At 34.2% G+C, this 21,856-nt stretch overlaps 2 protein-coding genes across 6 annotated transcripts; one reads left to right on the forward strand and one right to left on the reverse strand.

Moving 5' to 3' along the window:
* Positions 1-677: 677 nt before the first annotated feature.
* Positions 678-8,041, forward strand: LOC126733406 (protein PUTATIVE RECOMBINATION INITIATION DEFECT 1). 3 transcript variants are annotated; one of them, XM_050436705.1, is made up of 9 exons: positions 678-1,158; positions 1,765-1,874; positions 1,991-2,166; positions 2,869-3,180; positions 3,584-4,547; positions 4,779-5,493; positions 5,573-5,844; positions 5,920-6,586; positions 7,433-8,041. In XM_050436705.1, exons 1-9 carry the CDS (start codon positions 712-714, stop codon positions 7,667-7,669), a joined length of 3,900 nt encoding a protein of 1,299 aa, XP_050292662.1. In that variant the 5' UTR covers positions 678-711; the 3' UTR covers positions 7,670-8,041. The 3 variants fall into 3 exon arrangements, with proteins under 3 accessions (XP_050292662.1, XP_050292663.1, XP_050292664.1); XM_050436706.1 differs by having other exon boundaries at positions 5,094-5,493; XM_050436707.1 differs by having other exon boundaries at positions 1,010-1,158; positions 2,086-2,166.
* Positions 8,042-13,933: 5,892 nt separating this feature from the next.
* On the reverse strand, positions 13,934-21,542 carry LOC126733407 (pentatricopeptide repeat-containing protein At4g14190, chloroplastic). Of its 3 annotated transcripts, XR_007659690.1 has the most exons (4): positions 21,058-21,542; positions 19,503-20,666; positions 16,304-16,713; positions 13,934-14,371 (listed from the first exon to the last, which is right to left on the reverse strand). XR_007659690.1 is itself a non-coding variant. In XM_050436710.1 (3 exons), the coding sequence occupies exons 1-2, from the start codon at positions 21,439-21,441 to the stop codon at positions 19,518-19,520; spliced, it is 1,533 nt and encodes a 510-aa protein (XP_050292667.1). In that variant the 5' UTR covers positions 21,442-21,542; the 3' UTR covers positions 16,177-16,713; positions 19,503-19,517. The 3 variants fall into 3 exon arrangements, 2 of the variants coding, with proteins under 2 accessions (XP_050292667.1, XP_050292666.1); XM_050436710.1 differs by lacking the exon at positions 13,934-14,371 and having other exon boundaries at positions 16,177-16,713; XM_050436709.1 differs by lacking the exons at positions 13,934-14,371; positions 16,304-16,713 and having other exon boundaries at positions 19,244-20,666.
* Between the last annotated feature and the right edge of the window lie 314 nt (positions 21,543-21,856).

The raw sequence follows: 21,856 nt of genomic DNA on the forward strand, positions 1-21,856 counted from the left end.
AACTATTATAAAATAATTTATTAACAAATGGCGAAAAGCAACTATTAACACAACTCTTATATAATATATTATGTATCTTAAGATCAAGGAAGGCAGTAATGAGTAAACGATTTTAATAAGTTCATAATATTATAAACGTTAACAAAAAAAAGAAAAAGAAAAAAGATTTATAATGAACTTGGATGTCTTTATTTTAATGGACCCGTAATAGAATTTTTTTTTTTTTTTTTGGTGTAGTTGATCAAATTTATATTCGTTTTACAATAGAAATTGAAAAAAAAAAAAAGGAAAAAAAGAAAGAAGAAAAGTTGATAACCATAATTAAACTTTAATAAAGGATAAGTTTAATAAGTTCTCTCAAAAAATTTGATAAAGGAAAAAAAAGGAAGAAGAAGTTTATATATACATATATATATATTGAGAAAGAGGGATAAAGGATAAGTAGATAAAAATAATTAAATTATTGTTGCACCAATTTGGTGCAAACAATTGATATGATATGGATTATTATTATTATTAGTTTTTTGTAAGTGAAAAGCATTTTTAGGTCCTTCTGTTGAAAATGTAAAGCATTTTTTTTTTTTTTTGGTATTTAAAATGAAAAAAAAAAAATGGTGGTCATATATTATTATATCCTCAGCCTCGCGCCAAAAATTTCAAAAAAGCAAAATCAAAATTCTCTGAGAGAAGTGAGAAGTGAGAAGCACAGAAATGTTGTTCTGCTACGATTCACAGAAACAACCAGACCTTGAAGAAGAAGAAGAAGAAGCGAATAGAGAAGAATTAGCACAAGTATGCTGTGAAGGTCACCGATCCACACTGAATCTCCAAAGCCAACAAGGCGAAGGAGGAGGATCTATTTGTCTCCTCTGCTTCTCCAACCTCATCTCCAACCCTCTCTCTCCTACTCTCCACGTTTCCTACGCTCTCTCTCAAATCTCTCAATTTCTCATCTCCTCCTCCCATTTTCACTTCCTCGTCTCTCCTCTCCTCAAAGCTCTATCTTCCTTCGACGATCAACCCATAGCCAATCAGCTCATAAATCTCATCCTCAAACTCTCATCCGAATCCGAATCCTTCTCTGCTCATTTCGTTGCTACACTTTCCCACCACCTCGCTTCCCGCGCGTTAGCCTGGACTCGACCCCAACTGTTTACGGTATTTTCAATTTTGCTTTTTACTTGATTATCTGCCTTCTTCTACTCATTGATTCATTGTATAATATAATAATATAACTAGATGCTTACACATAATAGAAAAAAAATTCAATAATAGTAGTGATTTTTATAAAGTTAAATTGGATACATACATGCCTCAAAATTAGACAACAATAATAAACTAATTTGAATTTTGATTGTGCTTCTTTGACTTTAATTATATATATATAATATGATGTGTTGCTTATTATAAAAAAAAAAAAAAAATAAAAAATTATTTGATGTGTTTTAGATGATGTGCTAAAAAAGAATGCAATAAGAAATATAACAAATAAAAATTATGCATTAGGATCTTAAAATAAATTTATCAATGGTTAGGGTTAGAGGAAATGGTAAATGTAATTATTTATCTAGTAATTCTAACACTTTCTCTTGACTCCCCTTCAATTTAAATGAAAGGTAGGATGAAGACAAGGTTTAAATTAAGGATCTCGTGCTTTAATACTATGATAAATTACAGATTGTAAGTTTAAATAGTGTAGAAGAATTGTGGGAATTTAATTATTTAAACATTACTGACTGACCCACACTCCATTTCTATGAATAGCTTCACTGCTTAGGGGTTCTTTTGAACTGTGAGACGAATAATCTGTACGCCCACATCAAAGATAAATATGGCCTTGTTTCCAATCTTGTTGCAGGTCTTCAATTGCCAAGGTAATAAACAAACAAAAAAAGAAAAAAAAAAAAAAGCAGCCTGGAACTGGATTTGTGAGAATTTTTTAGTATTATACTTAAAAAAAAAAAAAAAAAAAAATTCCTTTTTATGACAGTGAGGAGATCCGGGGGGAAATCCTGTTTGCTCTGTACAAAGTTTCTATCTTCCAATATGCATCAGAAGATGGTGATGGAACTGATGTTTTATTAGCCTTTTGTCCTAAGCTCTTGCACCTGGTGGTGGATGCCCTCATCAAGACCCAAGTTGATGACGTCCGATTGAATTGTCTAGGTTTGTCATCTCTTTCTTCGTTTCTTGCACATTCAATTTCTTATTTCCTTTGGGAACTCTAGCTGGAGAGGTAGCAAGATGTGACCAGTCCACCATTTTGGTCAGGATCAAATGCCAAGAGCCTTTTCGATTTTGGTGTTATCACTAAATCATCATGATATTATTAGATGGTGATGTGAAGGTCTTTTTAGTTTTGACATGAATATTTAACATGGCACAAAAGCAATTTTATTTAATTTTTCTTTGACACATTTCAAGTGGGTTTGGGAGGATTTAAACTCTAAATGTCTCCGTTGGAAACACTGGAAAGTGCCATCTTACCTAAAGGTCATTGGCAAGCATTTGATTTAACTGGCTCATAAACAAGTAGTAAGTTTCATCAAAGACATCTTTGAAGCCATAACAACAGGATTATAGGATCTTGTGTATTAAATGTTAACGTGATTTTTGAGATACTAAAATTTTTCAAGCTAGCTCTAAAAACTCGGGTGAACTCCAGAAACTTCTGGTCCATATATTGGACTCAACTATAAGGCAAAACTTGTTGAATACTATATAGCCACAAGCAGCAGTTACTCTTTGACACAAATGAAAAACTCACCAGTCCAGATGCTACTATATCATTGTTGAGTCATGATCATTTCATTTTCATCAATATGATTGTTTCTTTCAACTAACAGTTTTCAAATCATTCTTGCTTAGCACTTTTGACGGTTTTCGCTCAGAGAGGGTTTTTCGCTAAGGTGAATGCAAATGAGGCAAGCAGCATTGTTCTATATGAAGCAGATAACTTCATGCAAGGACCAGAAGATGGAAAAGATGGGCCTCGTTTGAATATCATTTTTGCTGAGGCCATCAAAGGTCCATTGCTTTCGTCAGACAGACAAGTCCAACAGAGCACACTATATTTACTGTTTCATTATTTGTCTTGCGAAGGTGCTTCAAGACAGCAGACCCAAGTCCTGGTGGAAGAAAATATTGCAGATTATGTGTTTGAAATACTTAGATTGTCAGGTGAACTTACATTGCATATTAATTCAAACAAAAAGCAAAAGGTACTCTGCATAATTTAACATGAATTGTTAGAGTAGCTGCTGTAACCAGAGATGCTGCCTTTTAAACAGGCAATGATTGATCAAATCAAATCAATTGTTCAGTTCGTGGAAAATTTTGCATATCCTGTCTAGTCTGCCTCAATATTTCTCATTAAAAAAATTGTTCTTGGAAAACTTGATTCTAATTATATTATTTTCCAAATATCTCCTAGCTAAATGAATTAATGTGTATCAGCCTTGTGCAGTTTGTATACTTTTTAGGTCTCTATATATATATTTTTCAAATTTTAAAATATTAAAAGTGAATTTATTGTCCTGCAAACTCTAGTTTTGTGGTAATGACTTTCTCTATTGACGAACAGAATATAAGGATCCAGTTGTCAGCTCTTGCATTCAGGTACTTGATCTCTTGTCAACAGCAGAGCAAGCTTTCAAACAAAGGCTGCTTGTTGGGTTTGCAACTCTGATTCCAGTAGTACATTATGTAGCTGAAGTTCCTCTTCATCCTGTTCAAAGTCAGACTCTAAAGCTCATATGGAACTATGTTTCTGATTGCCTGGGGATGTTATCCACTTCTCAAATAGAAGAGTTAGTTCTTGCTTTAACAGGGATGCTTAAAAAGCATACCGAGGGGAGGATGGGCATGCTTCCTGAGACATTTATACTGATCTGCTCAGTCTTTGTAGCTCTAATGAAGTTTTCTTCTTCCCACGGGACACCAAATCTGGCAAGACCAGTGCAAGAAGCATCTAAACATGCTGTTTTAGCCTGTCTAGACATCTCTGAAAAACATCCTGGACAACTTTTGCATTCCTTATACCTACTTAAAGAGGCGTATCTGTATGGTCATGAAGAAAGCTTTGCCGAGTCCTGTAACATGGAAATACGAAATTCTGTGGTGGACGTATGCACAACACATTTATTACCTTGGGTTGTAACAGCCATCAATGAAATGGAGGAGGAGATCGTCCTTGGGGTGCTGGAAACTTTTCATTCATTACTGCTTCAGGATTCTGATATCCAAGCAATGGAGCTTGCAAAGACCCTGGTTTCAACATCTTGGTTCAGTTTCTCATTTGGATGTCTAGGCTTATATCCCACGGAAAAAATGAAATGCAGAGTATTTCTGATGCTCAGTTCACTTGTGGACGTTCTTCTGGGAAATGATTCTGGGCAACCCATTAGAGATGCTGCCTTATATCTTCCATCCGATCCTGTAGATATGTTATTTTTACTTGGGCAAAAGAGCTCTCATAATTTGGAATTGTCTTCTTGTCAGTCTGCCATTTTGGTGATATTATATACCAGTTCTTTACATGATGAAAGGTTATTGAGCTCTTGACACTTCATCTCGTTCTTATACTCATATTTGAGGAGGTGGCACCTTATGTAACGGGTATATGCAACGTCTTTATCACATGTATGTGGGGTCCATGAAAGTGGGTTCTATAAGCATGCAAGAGGAGTTTTGCATACATCTGTTGCATAACATATTTCTGTTTTAAGAATATACTTGTCATCTTTCTTTCCTTACATTTTAAGTATCTTCTTTTCCAGACTTGCAGATGAGAAATCGGTTTTAGCTTCACTAGAGCAGTATCTTCTAGTTAATAGTAGTGATTTACAATCTGGGGCTACCAATTCACTGGCACTGATGCGAGTGGTTAATCTTTATGGTCTTTTTCGGGGTCTTGCCAGCATGTCCTCCCAAATTCCATACAGTTTGAAAGCTGAGAGGATCCTATTCCAGCTATTGACTGAAAATGAATGGGATTTGCCTTGTGCAATAGTTCACTCAGTGTCTTTAAAATGGTTGTTTCAACAAGAGAAAATAAGCAAGCAATTGTCTTATCAGGTTCTGCAATTCTGCAGGAGCAATATCTCAAATGGGACTGACATCATCGTCCATGGAAGAAATGATCGAGTTCTAAATGCACAAGCATTTGCAGAGCTAGTAGCATCAGGAGATAACTATGGAGCAACAATTTTGGTTTGCTTGTTGATACAGCTTGCCAAGGATGAAGGCCAAGAGCACGACATAATTTCAGTGGCTAATCTCATGCAGATTATTATTAACATCTTTCCAGCTGCTTCAGACCAATTATGTTTGCATGGCATAGGGAAGGCAATCTACACTCTTTATTATGATTCAAGCTATGCATCTTCCCCAACAATATTAATGGCCACCTCAGTTCTGAGTTTTAACATTTTAAGTTTGGTGCAGCCTGAAATTCTTTCTGATGATGAATATTGGCTTGCAGTGACCATGAAGGTGAATAATTTAACTTTGACCAACTCTAGTTTGCTTGCAGTTGTGTGAAATTAATCAGAAAATACACTTTATTTTGTAGTTAATGGACTACTTTAACCTCTCAGAGGTAGCAGATAGGTGGAATCATCAAAGTCTCTTAGTAATTGGAATATTTTCCCTGATTTTGTACCACTCCACCAATGGGATACTTGTAGAAACTGCAAAAACTATTATGTATAATACTTCTCTGGTCTCTGCAATCAACTGTGCTGCCAGCTTCATAGGGCCTGCATTGGTTGATCATGATGAGGGAACAAGCAAAGGAGAAATTTTGATATTTTTGCTTTTACTAAATTACTTCTCTTTAAGAAGGTCAGTACCTCCCATTTAATACATTAGTATGATTTTATGTTGTTGAAACTAACATTTATTTTTTGGTTGCTCTAGTTTGCCTGTTGTTCTACCAGGGTTTATGGACTGGCAAAAGTTCTTTGATCCACCAAATGGGACACAGCCACTGTCATTCACTGGCATCTGTTGCCATGACCTATGCAGACTCATGCATTTTGGGTCTCCTCTGGTCAAACTTGTTGCTTCCTACAGCCTGTTGGAGTCGCTTACCAGATTATCAGACCAACGATATAAAATGCAGTTGGAAGTGAAATGTACCATGGGGTACCTCAAGTCTGTAATTGCTGTGTTAGAAGGCTTAATTTTTTATAGCGATCTCAGAGTGGCTTTGAACTGTGGCCTCTGCCTATCAATAATTTTGGGGTGGGAAAAGCTGGACATGCAGGAGACAACAATGATTGAAAAGATCAGTTGTAGGCTGATTGTAGAAGAGTTGGCAATGTCTTTGGCGGCTCCATGCTTAGCATCAAAATCTTTTATTAATCATCACAAGCCTGCAATTCATGTGGCTGTGGCATTGCTAAAACTCCAGAAGATTCCTGAGTGGATGAGATCCATTTTTGATGCTACCTGCATATCTGGCATAGTTAAAAACCTTTCAGCTAGTAATCTAAGCACAGAGATTGTATTTTTGTTTCGAGAGCTACTGAATTCAGGGTTCCTGAAGACTGAACAAATTGCTGATCTGCATCGGGTGCTCCAGGTGACAATTCCTTGTTCTATATCATGTTTTTCTGTTCCTTTTGCTTTTCTTTGGGTTGTCTTCTTGGTTCAAAGTGCACTAATCAATATACCAGCAGCAACAACAAAGCCTTAGTCCCAACAGACTAATTGCTGTTGTTCACATGTATTCTTTTCTGCCATTCAATTCTATAGAAATTTTACTCTTTATCTCCTCCTTAATTAACACGTCCCATTCTATGACTTCTACTAGTTTTATTATAGTTCTTCCTCTTTCATTCACTCAATTTGAATCAAATTACTCTTCCTCACTAAGGCATTATTTGCTATCCTTTGCATATGACCAAACTATCTCAAGCGACTCTTTGTTATCTTTTCATCAATGGGAGCCATCCCTATCTTTAATTGATTTCTTCATTTTGCATCTTTTATATATTTTCACCATCTATTGTTTCATTTTCATTTCAGCTATATTTGTTTTATGAAAGTGTTGTTTCTTAGTAGTGGGATTCATTCAAATATAGCTATCGGTCTTATAGCAATCTTGTAAAACTTTCCTTTTTTACATCTATCCTGCTCCTGTCACATGATTCACATGCTTTTATGCTACACACTTATTAATATATCATTGAAACAAAATGATTAGTTGTTCTTTTTGTTTTACCCATAACATTTGTGCATTACCATGGTTTATTTGGTTTAACTGTCACTATTGTCTCGCTGTCATTATACCTTAATTTTAAGACTTGATAGCATTCAACTCCTTGAAAGTTGAGATCAGAAGGAAAAAACAACCAAAGATATTGTAATAAAAAGGATGATAGCTAACAACTCTAATTACATATTTATGATCTTGTTGATATTGCAGGAATGCAGAAAACATAAGTATGCTGACAATACTAAAGATGATCGAGCAGATAAGCATATGAAGAAGATGGCTACCACCCCACATGATTTGGAAGAAGTTTGTGAGTATCTCATTCACTTGATGTCATCCGATTCATCTCTAGATATGGATTCTAGAGGGTTACATTGCGGGAATAAGAGACTTTTAGAAGAGATAGAGTTGTTTTTTAGGACCTTAACATTGGAGGATGACGGCTAATGAAATCGTATTAATCCATTTTGCTTTTACTTGAATGAAGATTTCTCATTTGATCTTTGTGGCACTATAACCTAGGGCACAAAAGGGGTGTAAGGAGCAAGGTGCTAGCCTTTGTGAAGCAAGCCTGCATCTAATAGAGTACTAGCCTCATCACACGTGCTTTGTGCGTGTGATGCAGTTTTTTTTTTTTTTTTTTTTTTTTTTTTTTAATTTAAATTTTAGATAAGTTTGTTTTGAAGACATGGATTAGTAGGAGTGCCCTATTTGTAGGCATTTTAAGTCGAGTTGGAAATATATTTTTACCGAATTGTCCTCAAGATTTAAGAGTATTTCTGAACCATACAATATACAAATTGAATGAATTTTTGGATATCCAACTTATATATATATATATATATATATATATATATATATATATATACATATGTGTGCGTGTGTTTCATCTATTAAAAATTTGCATCTATTTTTATTTTTCAAACAAATAAAAAGGATAAATTTTAGAGATAAGCAATATTTGTACATATATATATATATATATATATATTTTTTTTTTTTTTTTTAACGTGTGTTTGAAAGTGAAGTGATATAAAGAAAAGTTTGGGTAGCAAAAATAAGGTGAACGTGTGGGGGAAAAAATGCTAAATTTTAGAATTTTTTTTTTAATATTTTTAAATTGGAGGTGTTTTACTTTTATTTGAATGAAAAAGAATAAAAGGCTAAATTTTAGGAAATAAAAAGATGAAGGTGAAGGGAATTTTTTTTTTTATTTTAATTTTTTAAATTTTAGGAGTTCTCTTTTTAAATTTAAAATGAAACTTATGATCTTATTTTTAAGAGAAGTTATCCTTCATTAATGAAGGTATTTTTGAACCACGCAAAAGTCTAGTTCAAAGAGGGGAATCCTCTTATATATAGTACTAGACTTATCATAGGCACTTTGCATGTGCAATAATGCTTTATTTATTTATTTGTTTTTATGGTTTAGTGTTATAATGTTTAAAAGTGATATACTGTATTTAATAAATAAATAAAGGTAAGGTAACATAGAATAATGTTTAAAAATGAAATAGAGATAGTGTCTTAAGTTTTAGGCGGAATGAAGAAGATTTAATAAAAAGCCTAAAATATAATTGAAGTATTTGAATTCAAAAGGACAACAAATACAAATAAGAATCAGACAATTGAATACGGGATAAGAATGGGTAGTTTTTATGTGAGATAGTGGGTTTTTTTTTTTTTTTTTTTGGTACGTGAATAGTATTGCTTTTTTAACCTTTTTTGTTTTTTGTAGAAAAAAAATTAAACCAAAAGGTATGTTATTTTAGAATTTGTATGAAGATATTTTGATATACCAAAAATTGAAGACGAAACAGGAGAATTCTCTTATTAGTGTGTGTATATATTTCCCCCTTCGTTTTGGATTAATGGGTTATGGACTTTAGAGATTCAATATAGAACTTATCAAAAACTAATCATTAAAATTATTTTAATTACCCAATTACATTTAAAATTCAAAATTATGTAAGATAAAAATGATATTTATTTGTATGAATCGGTCATTTTGAGATGATTGTGAGTTACAACACAAGTCAATAAGAAATTGACCTTTTTTTTTTTTTTTTTGAGAATCCAATAAGAAATTGACCTATTTATTAATTGTATTAAAATGTGTCAATCTACTTTAATATAAACTCATTTACACTAAACACTAACTCACAATAAACTATGTCGTGTTTGCGAGTCATGTCAAATATTGTCATCCTTATTATATTAATTGAAGCAAACTACTCTTTCAGTCCTAATTTGTTTGCTCTTTATTCCATTTTGGAATGTCTCAAAATATTGTTTTGTTTCTAAAATTAAAAACCATTAATTTACTAATGTTTCTATTATGCCTCTACTTTATTTTCAATTTTTTTTTTTTGATAAATAAATTTAAGAGTAGTTTTGGAAACTTATACATTTTTATACAGCAAACAAGACAATAAATGATGTTTCCTTAAAAAGTTAGATTTTTGAAACAGAACAAATAAATTGGAACGAAGGAATGGTAATTTAGGTTTTTTTTTTTTTTTTTTTTTTTTTTTTTTTTTTTGGAGAAGGTAGTAATTTAGTTGGTTAAGAGCATTGCACCAATAACAAGGTTGCAAGTATAATTTATGATGTTCATAATCATACTCATGCATCTTAAATAAAGTTCCAATTTACAATTCCCTAAGTGCAGCTGGCATAACCAACAATCTGATATTGGCTTCTCTTTTGATGGCCCATAAAATTAGGATTTTTATTTTTTATTTTTTTTTTGTCTTTCCTTAGTTTTCTTTATTTTTGATGGCTAAACAGTAGGCCAACTAAGTTAAAGATCACATAGCCTCCCATTCCATTCCCACTTCCATTCTAGAAATGCGCCTGTGAAAGGCTAACTATTATTTTAGGAATTATTGTGTATGAGAAGTTCAATGCTGGTTATCTGCTAGATTATTGATGTACGACATTTCTACGTGACCACTCCAAATCATAGAATCGCACATCCTACATAGCAAAGTGGTGAATTTTCCTTGGTCTTGACGACCATCAATGTAGGTGCCTCCAATATCACCATTGTACATTAGAATAAAAAGTTTCAACAAAGAATTGTAATGGGAACTATGTTGACCCGACTGTTTTGAGCTAGGTTGATGGGACTATACTTGTCAAAATGTGAACTGTATCGTGAATCACTTTTTAATTTTTTTCTATATCATTATCATATTGTATATTGTAAAATACACAAAAAATACCCAATAAAATTTAATTATATATATTAATTATAAATTTGTAATATATTTAAATTAGGACTAATTAAACCATCACTTATGTAATAATATTTAACAAATATAGCTAAATAACTCAAATTATCACATGTTTGATTATCAAAAAAAAAAAAAAAAAAATTAACACATGTTTATTTTATAACATAAAAATCCAAATTAATTAAACTCAAAATTAATAATATATAACATATGATCCAAAATAATACTTTCTTTTCATCATATTCATCATCTTGCCTAATTTACTCTATCTAAGTCAATGTTATCACCATGTTCATTATCTTGTAAAATTATTTCTTCATTCACATTTTATTCATCAACATTACCATCTCTTCTTGTTCTTTTATTTTAATAATTTTTTCTTTATATTTCTTCCTCGCATTTTAGCTTCTTATAGACTTATAACTATAATATCAAAAATAGAAATAATTATTTTATCATTTAATGCCTTATTCATAGTATAGAAAAAAAATTGTAATTATAGAAGCGAAGAGTGTGTAGTCTAAATTTTGTAGGAGAAAGAAAGAAAGGGGAAGAAACTCATGAACGAGTTATTTTATTGGGTTTGGGTTCAATCAAATAGTACTATAATTTTGTGATAAAAACAAGTCTAATAACTTGTTAGACTCAAATAAAAGCACAAATTAAATAAATTAACAAAAAAAATCATTTTTAAACTCACATGTGTATGTGTCGTATGATACATACGATTTTACGATATGATGTGATTCATACGATACATATGTACCGTACGACTCATGAGCAGTTACGATATAGTAGAGTTTTTTTGTACACGATTCGATATGTTTCACTTATCATACGATACTGACAACTGTAGATGAGACTACTAAATTAAAAGTACAAATTGCTGGGATGTGGGTCTAGATGGGTTGAAACTTATTTTATTGGCCAATGCTCATGTGGCCTAATCAATCCCAATGACCTGATTTTTTTTCTTTAACAGATTGGGTTGATGAAGAATCATGTATCTAGGTTAAAAAAAAAAAATGTAAGGAATAAGAGAGAGAAAGAAAAACATTCTATTAATTAGATATAAATAAAGGTGGAAAGCATTTTTTTTTTTTTAGAAAAGAAAGCAATAAATATTTGATTGTAGTTTTTTTTTTTTTTTTTTTTTTAAATAAAAAAACTGTAAAATCTCTTTTAAAATTACAGTGTAAAAAAACGTGTAATTGCAAAAGTTACCGTAGGGTTAAACTTGACATGAAGATGGGGCTAAGAATGATAAGAATTTTCCATATTTGGTAGGACGAGTTGGCAGGTCCTAGAAAAGCGTTTTGGGCTAAATGTTATGCAAATATTAGGCAGCTGTTAAATAACGTGTTTGGGCGGAGGGTAGAATTTTTCCATTTCAAGTGGGTAGATACTATCTGAATCTGAAATATGTTATAGTAAGTGTTATTATTTTCATAAAAAATTGGGTAAATTACACTCACACCCCTTGAGTTTTGGGCTAATGCTAACTAGGTATATGAGATTTCAAAATTAACCACTTTAATCCCTAAAGACAACTTTGTCCCTAAACATTGTTAGTCATTCGTTAGCATTTCTCTCTTCTCGGTAAATCTCTCCTCCTTCGTCCCTCTCCCTCTTTCTAACCTTATGGCTTGTTTAGAAGTTTAGAGAGGGAGGAGAGTAGAGGGGAGTAGAGGGGAGAAGAGTAGTGGGGAGGAGAGCAGAGAGGAATGATTATCCTCCACCTTATTTGGATGTTTTTAAAATTAGTAAGGGAGAAGTGAGTAATTAGTCTTTCCTCTTGTTTAGATGTTTTAAAAATTAGAGGGAGAGGAGAGGAAATAATTTAAATAGACAAATTTACCCCTATTTGAAAATAGACTTGCAACATTGGTCTATAATTAATTTGTTAGATTAAATAATTATTTAATCAGCATTCTCATCCCATTAAATACCACTAATAATCCTTCTCAAAAAAAAAAAAAAAAAAATACCACTAATAAAATTATAAAACTACTATGAACTATTATAAAATAATTTTTATTACCTCAAAAAAAATTATTATAAAAAATAAAAAACCTCCTCCAATTTCCTCAACTTTCTCGAGAAACAAACAATTTCCACAGTTTCTCACTCCCCAAACACCCATGGCAGCAGCCACCTTCCACCCCAAAACCCAAACCTACACATCCCCAAGACCACCGATTCACCTTGACCAAACAAAATCAAAACTGATAATCAATCAATCATACATATATATGCATGAATAGAGAGAAAAAGAGACTCTTTGAGCCACGCCAGCGCAAGCGAGGGCGAGCTTGCTTTTGAGAACTACGCAATACTCATCGGAATCAACGGCAGCCATCGGAAATTGATTTGACAGCAGATGAAGGAGTTCGTCGAAGTTGTCTAGTTTCGACGAGGATGATTCCACCTGCGTTGAGCTCGTGTGTAAAGGGCCCGAACAATATGATTTGTAGAGAGTGGGTTTGGAAAGGCCTCCCTTTGGGCGCTGAGTTTCGGTATGGTCCCGGTTTCATGAGCGATCATACAAAGATGAGTTTGGACTGTATAGCAGAGCCTTGCATTAATGTAGTTTGAAAAGTTTGACCCCTTGGAATTAGTCCGAGGAGCATTACATTCTCACCATTCCTCCTTTTTCTTCCTTCTTTCTCCGGGGGCCTTCCCCCCTCCCCCCCTTTCTCCTCCTTTTTTTCCCTTTTATACTAGTATTCGATTTCCCTTCTTCATCTACGTGTTAGTTTCTCCTTGTTTGGGGGCAATTACTCGTCCTATCAATTTTCACGTCAGAGTGGTTGGGAAAAGCTGGATAGCATGGTATGGGGTATGGGCTTGTCAGGTGCTGGGCTCCACGTTATGGTGTTGGCAGCTTTTTAGCTTGTACTACTCTTGTACTGAGTTTGTCCTTTTCTTCAGGCGTTTTGTGAGGCGTTGAGCGTGATGTTGTCCTCGGCTATATTATTGGGCCGTCAAGGGGTTCTCCTCATACCTCCTCGGCAATAGGGCTCCTCGGCTTGGGCTTTGGGCCCTTAATGTGAAGTGGGCCGGGATTCCAAATCTCAGGCCCCACAGTGCATATTTATATATCTTTGCAAGCTGCGAGTTCTCTCATGTTCCTTCGCACCCATTGCTGCATTCCAAAGGTCTTCATCAATCAATCAGGTTTTTTTTTTTTGCCGCAATATTGCCAATCATCAGTCCAAATCCATACCCAACCAAAACTATTTTCCAACCAAATTCAACACTTCGTTCAGAAATTGAAGGCGAATGTGGTGAAGAATAAAAAAAAATCCATCGTTTCTTTGATAATGGATTTCCACACAAACCTAAATTTCCTTTTAATGAACTGTTTTTGAATGTGTCAAATTGTTTCCCTTGTGGTATTTATTTTTTTGATAAATATTTCCCTTGTAGTATAAAACCAATGAGATTGTTACGAGAAACATTGAACCATTCAAAGAAAGTAAGTTTTGCTAGTTGCGGTAGAATCTGCTCCTAGAGTCTATTTTGAGAAAGGTCTAATGATTCTAACATTGTAAAATTCCCTAAAGATGGTGGGATATGTCTGTCTAGATATTAGACATCTCTGAAAAACCAGAGCAATAAGCATCCAAACATGTTGTTTTAGCCTGTCTAGATATCTCTGGAAAAACATCCTGAGACAACTTTTGCATTCCTTGTACCTACTTAAAGAGGTCATGAAGAAAACTTTGCCGAGTCCTGTAACATGGAAATACAAAATTTTTTGGTAGACATATGCACAACACATTTATTACCTTGGGTTGTAACAGCCATCAATGAAATGCAGAAGGAGATCATCCTTGGGGTTTTGGAAACTTCTCATTCATTACTGCTTCAGGATTCTGATATCCAAGCGATGGAACTTGAAGAGATCCTGGTTTCATCATCTTGGTTCAGTTTCTCATTTGGATGTATAGACTTGTATCCCACAGAAAGAAGAAGAAGAAAAAAAAAAAAAAAGAATTTCTTATGCTTAGTTCACTTGTGGACGTTCTTCTGGGAAATGATTTTGGGCAACCCATTAGATATGCTGACTTGGATTCAGATCTTCTAGACTTCCTAAGGTACTCCACCAATATATTTCCTTAAATCATAACTGTAAAGTTGTGATTTACAAATATGTATTTTGTTGGCTTTTATTCCGTGCCAAATTTGATTGTAATTTTATTCAATCTTGTGTACCCTGTATTTGTTGTGGGATGTGATTGTAAGGGTTGTGTGTTAGAGAGAGAGAGAGTGTGAAGACTCAAACAAGTGAAGCCAGAAGACTTCTCGCGGGTGTCTCGCGACTAAGCTTTCCGCGAAGTGAAGCATGTGCTTTGCACATGACTGGAATGCGAAGAGTTTGTACAGATGGAGATATCTGTGTTTTGCGAGTATCTTGCGGGTAAGGCCTTCCTGCGAGACACCCGCAAGACATTTTGTTCTGCTAGTCTGTACTGCCTGATACACACTTTCTGTACCCTCATTATATATACCCATATTACCCACAAATGTGATAGAGAGTTTCAGAGAGAAAACCCTATCTAAAACACTTGAGAGTTAGAAATTGTTATACTAACAATTCTCTACACATTTGTTTGTGGAATTTCCTCATCTCCTACCTTTCCATTTCTATATCATTGAGAGGTCAATAGCCCAAACACTTACCACACCTTTTGAGAGTGTCCAGTGAGGTTTTGGTGCTGCTGGGAAACATTGGAAGAAACCAAAGATGACATATACAACATGGAGCTTGTTGCGGGATCCAGAGAGCTAGATAAGACACGGTTCCGAGAAGCCTTGTTGGAGTAGGAGCTTGGAGGGCTTAGATACAGCGGGTAGATTAGGCTTGGAGGGTCTCTTGCTAACCCATGTATTCCAATTGATTGTCTAGTAAATCGATTTCCACTTGGAGGGCGATTGAGAAGTTTTTCGACGAGTTCTTCGGTTTCCTCTTCGATAACACGTCTCGATGTTATCTATGTTTATATCTCTCTTCCCTACTCTTGTTCATTTTATTTTACTGCTGTGTTGCTTGAAATATGGATTAGAGTTGCTCTCGTGTTTATTTGCTTGTGTTTATGCTATTCTGCACTTAGTATTAAGTTAGTGTAAAATCAACCGAGCCATAATTTGAATTGGGGGTCTAAACAAGCTCTTGTGTTTTTACACATTTCGAGCTTTCAATAACCACTCTTTTATGATTTAAGGGTCTAGATTCTGTCATGTCAACATTCTACTAACAATATTTTTAAAATAATAAAATAATGTTGCAAACAAAACAATTAAGATTATTGTTATTGGAATACTGTAATGGGAAAATCTAGACCATTAAATCATTAAAGAATGATTAAAATTTAAGGAAATCTATTTAGTAGAGCACTTTAGGAAATCCAGAGGATCTGAATCCTGTTACCTTATATCTTCCATTTGATCCTGTAGATATGTTATTTTTACTTGAGCAAAAGAGCTCTAAAATAGTTTGTGTTGTTTTGTAGGAACTGGCTTGAAAGTAGAGACCATCTCTTCTTTGTATGTTCTTTCACTAGAAGAGTTTGGGATGACGTGAGGAAGCTATGTGTAGTTTCAAATGCTCAGTGGGAAGATTTTATTGCTTGGGGGCCCATAGAGTTAAAAGTGAATCTAAGTTGAATTACCAAATAATAAAACTACATGTTGGAAAAATTAACCAAATAATTACAGCAACACGCAATGGAATATTTTACGTTTCTCTCTTTGTGCAAATTCAATGGGTTCCAAATAAACTAGCTAAACACAATAATTCAATATAAACAGAAAATTTAGCAATGAAAAAAGATCTCACCAAGTGGGTCTCAACATCTGAGCAAATGGAGAGGAACTTCAAGCACCAACACCAGTCAACACAAAGCTCTCTTCGTCTGGAACAACATACTGAAATTTCATCAAAATTGGAATTGATTTGACCTTCCAATTTCAGCTTCAAAGTAGTTGGTTTGCACAAGAAAATTTCAGGTTCCAAACTCACACACTGATTCTTTTTGTTGTATTGAATAAGGTGTTAGGTGTTGAGGGCCTTGTAGTTGAATCGGCATCTCCCCATGCACAAAGTGCTTGGGGGTTTAGGGCGAAAGCGTTCGAGCTGTGGAGTTAGCACTATATTGTAATTATCTCTAAAAGAAAAAATTATTGTAAAGCCTTTGAGGGAACATTCACTCATTCAGAAATCCTTACAGCCCAGCTTCTCTCCACCACCTTACAACAATACCACAATTAGCTTATCAATACCATTAACAAACCATGGATGACCTGCAAAATATTAATCACTGCCAGTGCCACCCCAACACTTCCAACACCACAATATTCAACATATGCATAACCCTAATGAGACCCGACATAGTCAATGCTGGGCCATCTACATGAAAGGTATGCTGACACTGAAGTTTGCAGAACCATCATACTTACCCTAAGGGATTAAATTAAACAAAGAAAGACAAGCACAGTTAGAAAGCTTCTATTTAATCATTCCGTGTAATCATCAAGAATACAGGAGCATCTCATGAGCTAATGGTTAGTATTAGAGTGAATTTATATACTAATATTCTGCAATAAATTTTGACAAAAGTTACCAGATGGGAAATAAAAAATATCTTCAGTTTGACCCTATTCGACCCAAACAACCTTCCATGCACCATCCCTGACAGCAAACCACACTATGCTACAATCACAGCAGCAAAGATGGTCTACCACAAAGCTTGAACTAGGCTGCTTCCACCGGTAACACATTCCACAAAGCATAGGGCACTATGATGTAGTAGATAGAAACAATTTTAATTTAATTTATTTATTTTTAGAAGTTAATTCCATTTTACTCTTGTTTTATTAGATTTTATTTTTGGTCTTATTAATTAATTAAGTTATTAATATTTTATTTTATTTCTTGATAATTCAATAGTTGGGGAGGAGAATTTGAACATTAGTCGTTTTCCTTTGGAAACACCAAGAATTGCCAATTAAGCTACAAGGCTCTTAGAATTTTTTTTTTGATTTGTTAGAGCTTATTTTTATAATTCAAAAATTAGGTTTTTGACCCAAGACAATTAGGATTAGGTAGGGTATAATTCTAGTAGTATATAAATACTCTATTGTCCTCTAATGGAGAAAAGTTTACAATGAATAAATTTTCAGTTGGAATTTTTTCAATGACTTTGATATTGATTCTAAGTAACCCAAGGTAGTCAAAGGTGAAAGGCAACCTTAAGGTGCAAAGGCCTTGTATTGCCCAAGGTGTGAGGCGACAAAAAGGCGCTAGCCCAAGTAAAGCAAGGCGCTAAAGTCTTAATATATTTATTATACATATAGAACTTAAATCATATGTACCTAGTGTGTTGAGATATTATAATGAAGTGTTTTTCAATGTGTTGCATGAAGAAATTAGGTCTATCAAATTATTTCAAAATAGGGTTATCATGGTTTAGGTTGTATTAGTTATTCTAACAATAGGTTTTATAACGAGCTTCTATATAAATTAATTAATCTAACAAAAAGTTTTACATCAAACTTCTGTAAATTAATCTAACTAACAATAGGGTTTATAACATGCCTTTTTAAAGTAATAATCTAATAATAGGTTTTACAACAACCTTATATAAAAAATTTAAAATTTATAATAAATAATAAATAAATAAATAGAACTGAGGCTCTCGCTTTAGCACCTTTTTCATGGCTTAAGGTGGTCGCCTTGCTAGCCTAGGCTCTAAGGGGAGTGCCTCACTAAAGGCACCTTGCCTCGCCCCAGCGCCTAGGCGAGCGCCCGGCTCACCTTCGACTACAACTAACCTAACCTTAACTGCGATCATAGGTGCTGATTCCCAATGTTATTTAATTTTTTCTATTCATTGTTCTCCTCACCACTCCCTTCTGGCCTGCTTTCCTCCTCCAATCATCCTCATTGAGATTGAAAGTAGTGAAGCATAAATACAATTAAAAAGCTTCTTTCACAAGTGAGCAGTGAATTTTTCCAGGGGCGGTTCTTCCTTGAATCACTGGCATAACTTTTAGAAACAAAAGGGAGGGATATCGTTTCTCAAAAAAAAAGAAAAAAGGGAGGGATATCAAATAGAGAAGCAGAAAGAACTTCTGATAATATTACATCCTGAAGTTAAAAGAAAAGGATTCCAAAGATCAAATTTGAAAGAAACAGCTTAAGAACTATTAAAAAAAAACATTTTACTTGTGAAGTTTCCAATCATCTTTCCCTGAGTCCAATCTCCTTTTCTCATCAAAGTCAGATTTTTTAGGGTAAAAAATCAATCTTACTCGCAGAGATGCATATCACCAATATATATACAAATATAAAAGTAATATCACCGACCATATGATGCAGGACAGCCTAGGCTACACCACCTAAAGGTTGTTTGGAATCACCACCAATGTAAAAGCATTTTCATGAAGAAATCTTTGATTAATAATAATAGTATGACTACAAATAAACCATCTGGAGATTTTATAGAGCTTCCAAGAAAAAAAGAGATAAAGATAACAACTATTCCTAGCTCAATTCAAACTACTAATCCAAACTTATATGAACTCAAGTCTCAAACTGAATAAATAAAAATTAATATTTAAAATAATCCAGTGAAAGTTGGATGAAAATATAAAATAAAATTCTGTAATTATTTTGGTTGTACTCCCGCATCAAAATGCCACCGATCAATTTTATAACATAAGCAAAAATATTTTTTTCTGCTTCTTCAGAAAATTCTTACCTATGGGACAACATTAGTGACATTGGTAGCACAATTTCTCTCATCTTTAACATTACTAGCCAGTTACAATTACAGTGCCAAAAAGACATTGACAAATGAAGGAAAGAATTAATCCATTATGAAGTTTTCTCATGCACCAAATAACATAAGTTGCAAAAAAGTATTCTAGTCCATCAAGGAGAATATTTATCAATTTATCATACAAAAAGCATGCCTCTTTCAGGTCTGATACCTGAACAACTGCACTAATTCTGATAAAGGGATCAGCTAGCATACCTTGGTTTCATTCTACTATGGCTTCCTTCCATTGTATTCTGAGACTAAATCAATGAGGTTATGATAAGTCCATGTTTTCTTTTCTCTAGCTCGAGTTTCAAGGGAGCAGTAGACCTCTTCACATTTTCTAAGGAAACTCCCCTTTCCAAATGCAGTTAGAACCAGAGGATCAGTATTCATTTCCACAACACCATAAAGATGGCCCATCCTTCTCCATGCTTCAATAATCTCAGTTCCATCAAAACCAAAAGTAATTGCATCAAATAGAATTCCAACTGTGACCATATCAGGCTTCACATGATGGGGTGGCAATTGGGAGAGCAATGCTCTCAAACGCGTGAAGTCTTTCATTTTCAAATAAGCTAGCATGATAATATTTGCAACAGTTACATTCCAAGAAACTTTCGCTTCTTGCATCTCCTGAACAATGGAATACATACCTTTTCGGCTTAAAAGACAAGCATGAGAAAGGAGACGCAGACACCAAACAAGATCAGTTGCGCCAAACCTTGATGAAACATTAAGTCCCAAGTCATCTAATCTTGAAAACATATAGTTATCAATATAAATTTCAGCCAATTTCCTTATCAAATCATCTTTTAAAGGGTTTTTTGAGTTCAAAACTCTTCTATAAACCTTTTCCATCTTATCCAAAATCCCAAATCTTGCATAAGCCTCAAGCATTGCAACTAAGGTAGTTGACTGTAAATACATCTTCTTTGAAAGCATTGTTTGACACACTCTTTCCATTCTTTTGAGCAACCCAGCTTGCGAAAACTCTCGGATAAGCAAATTATACGTAATGTGGTCAGGCGAACAACCATCCAATTCCATCTTCTTCACACAAATAGCTATTTCATCATACATTTTATATCTCCCATAAGCTTGAATCAACCCATCATAGCTATCAGTTTCCGGTGCCAAATTATCATCTTTCATCCCATTAAGGTAAAATAAAGCATCATCAAAGTTTCCTTTTTTTGCAAAACCATGAATTATCACATTGTAAGATCCCAAAGAAGGTTTTAGACCATGTCTTTTCATCTCTTGAAATGCTGACAGTGCTTCTTCGAGCATGCCCTCTTCACCTAACAGCCCAATTATCTTATCATAGTAGAATTCATTAATCCGCAATTTCTCAATGTTCTTCCACATATCAAACACCTATTCATATATTTCAAATTTCAATTAGAGATATAAACTACGAATCCCAAAATGAAGAGTACCCCAATTCTTGCATGGCTGCTGAGAAAATGAACGAAAAGAAAGAAAGATATAACATTTTAAAATTGAAATCCTTTATTAAGACCTTAGGAAACAAATTCTCACTTGGTTGAGCCTAATAAAATCATGGATTGAGTAATTTTTCACTTAATAATAAACAAACACAACGAAAATCATAGAACCCAGGTTTTTTTTTTTTTTTTTTTTCATGTCTGCTTTCTCAACTACCAAAGATGAGATACATAAAATCAATAACCCTCAAAACCTCCAGTAGCGAAAATTTCTGAGTCAGTGTGTGTGTGTGTGAGAGAGAGAGAGAGAGAGAGCGAACCTGAAGAACTTCAAGAGATCTAGAGGCATGTATAAGAAATTTGACAACAGCCCAGAACTGGTCTTGAGTCCAATCCCCATAATCTGTGAGTATTTGTAGAGGGCATGAGTTGGTGTTGCTGAGCTTTTCAAGTAAATCTCTAAGCCTCTGGTGCTCATTGTAATTGTACTTTTCAACAAGAAGGGAAGTGGGCCTTGTGCCATTTGAAGGTGGTGGTGGTGATGAGTGGTGGAGAGATGATAAACAAGTTTGATTGGTGACGAATGTGAATTTGAAGGATTGTTTTGTCAGTGTGGTTTTAGGGAAGATGAGGGGACTGTTGTTACCTGAATCAGAATTGGGTCTCCATCTGAACGCTATTTTGCACTGAATATCAAGGGCCATGGTTACCAGCTATCATTGTCTCCCATATCTCAACCTCGTTTACTTCTTTTTTTGCTCTTTGCTTTGGGCCTTTGGCAACGTTTCTATTCGTTTGCAGAGGGTTTTTTTTTTTTTTTTTAAATAACTATAAAACCCATTCTATATTATAAGTTAAACAACGCTTCAAACTTATTTCATTTCTAACAATTCGAGTTCAATGGACTCGATTTACCCAAAAAGCTGACGTGGACAAAATAGGAAACTGAGTTTATTGAACTCAGCGAGTTCATTAAACTCGATTTCTATGTATAGAAACCGAGTTCAATAAACTCGGTTTCTACACATAGAAACCGAGTTCATTGAACTCGATTTCTATGTCTCATCTCATCTGACGGTCACGTGGGTATTGAGTTGGAAATTAAGCCTATTGGACTCG

This window comes from Quercus robur, chromosome 6 (genome assembly GCF_932294415.1).
Source record: "Quercus robur chromosome 6, dhQueRobu3.1, whole genome shotgun sequence".
Classification (NCBI taxonomy): Eukaryota; Viridiplantae; Streptophyta; class Magnoliopsida; order Fagales; family Fagaceae; genus Quercus; species Quercus robur.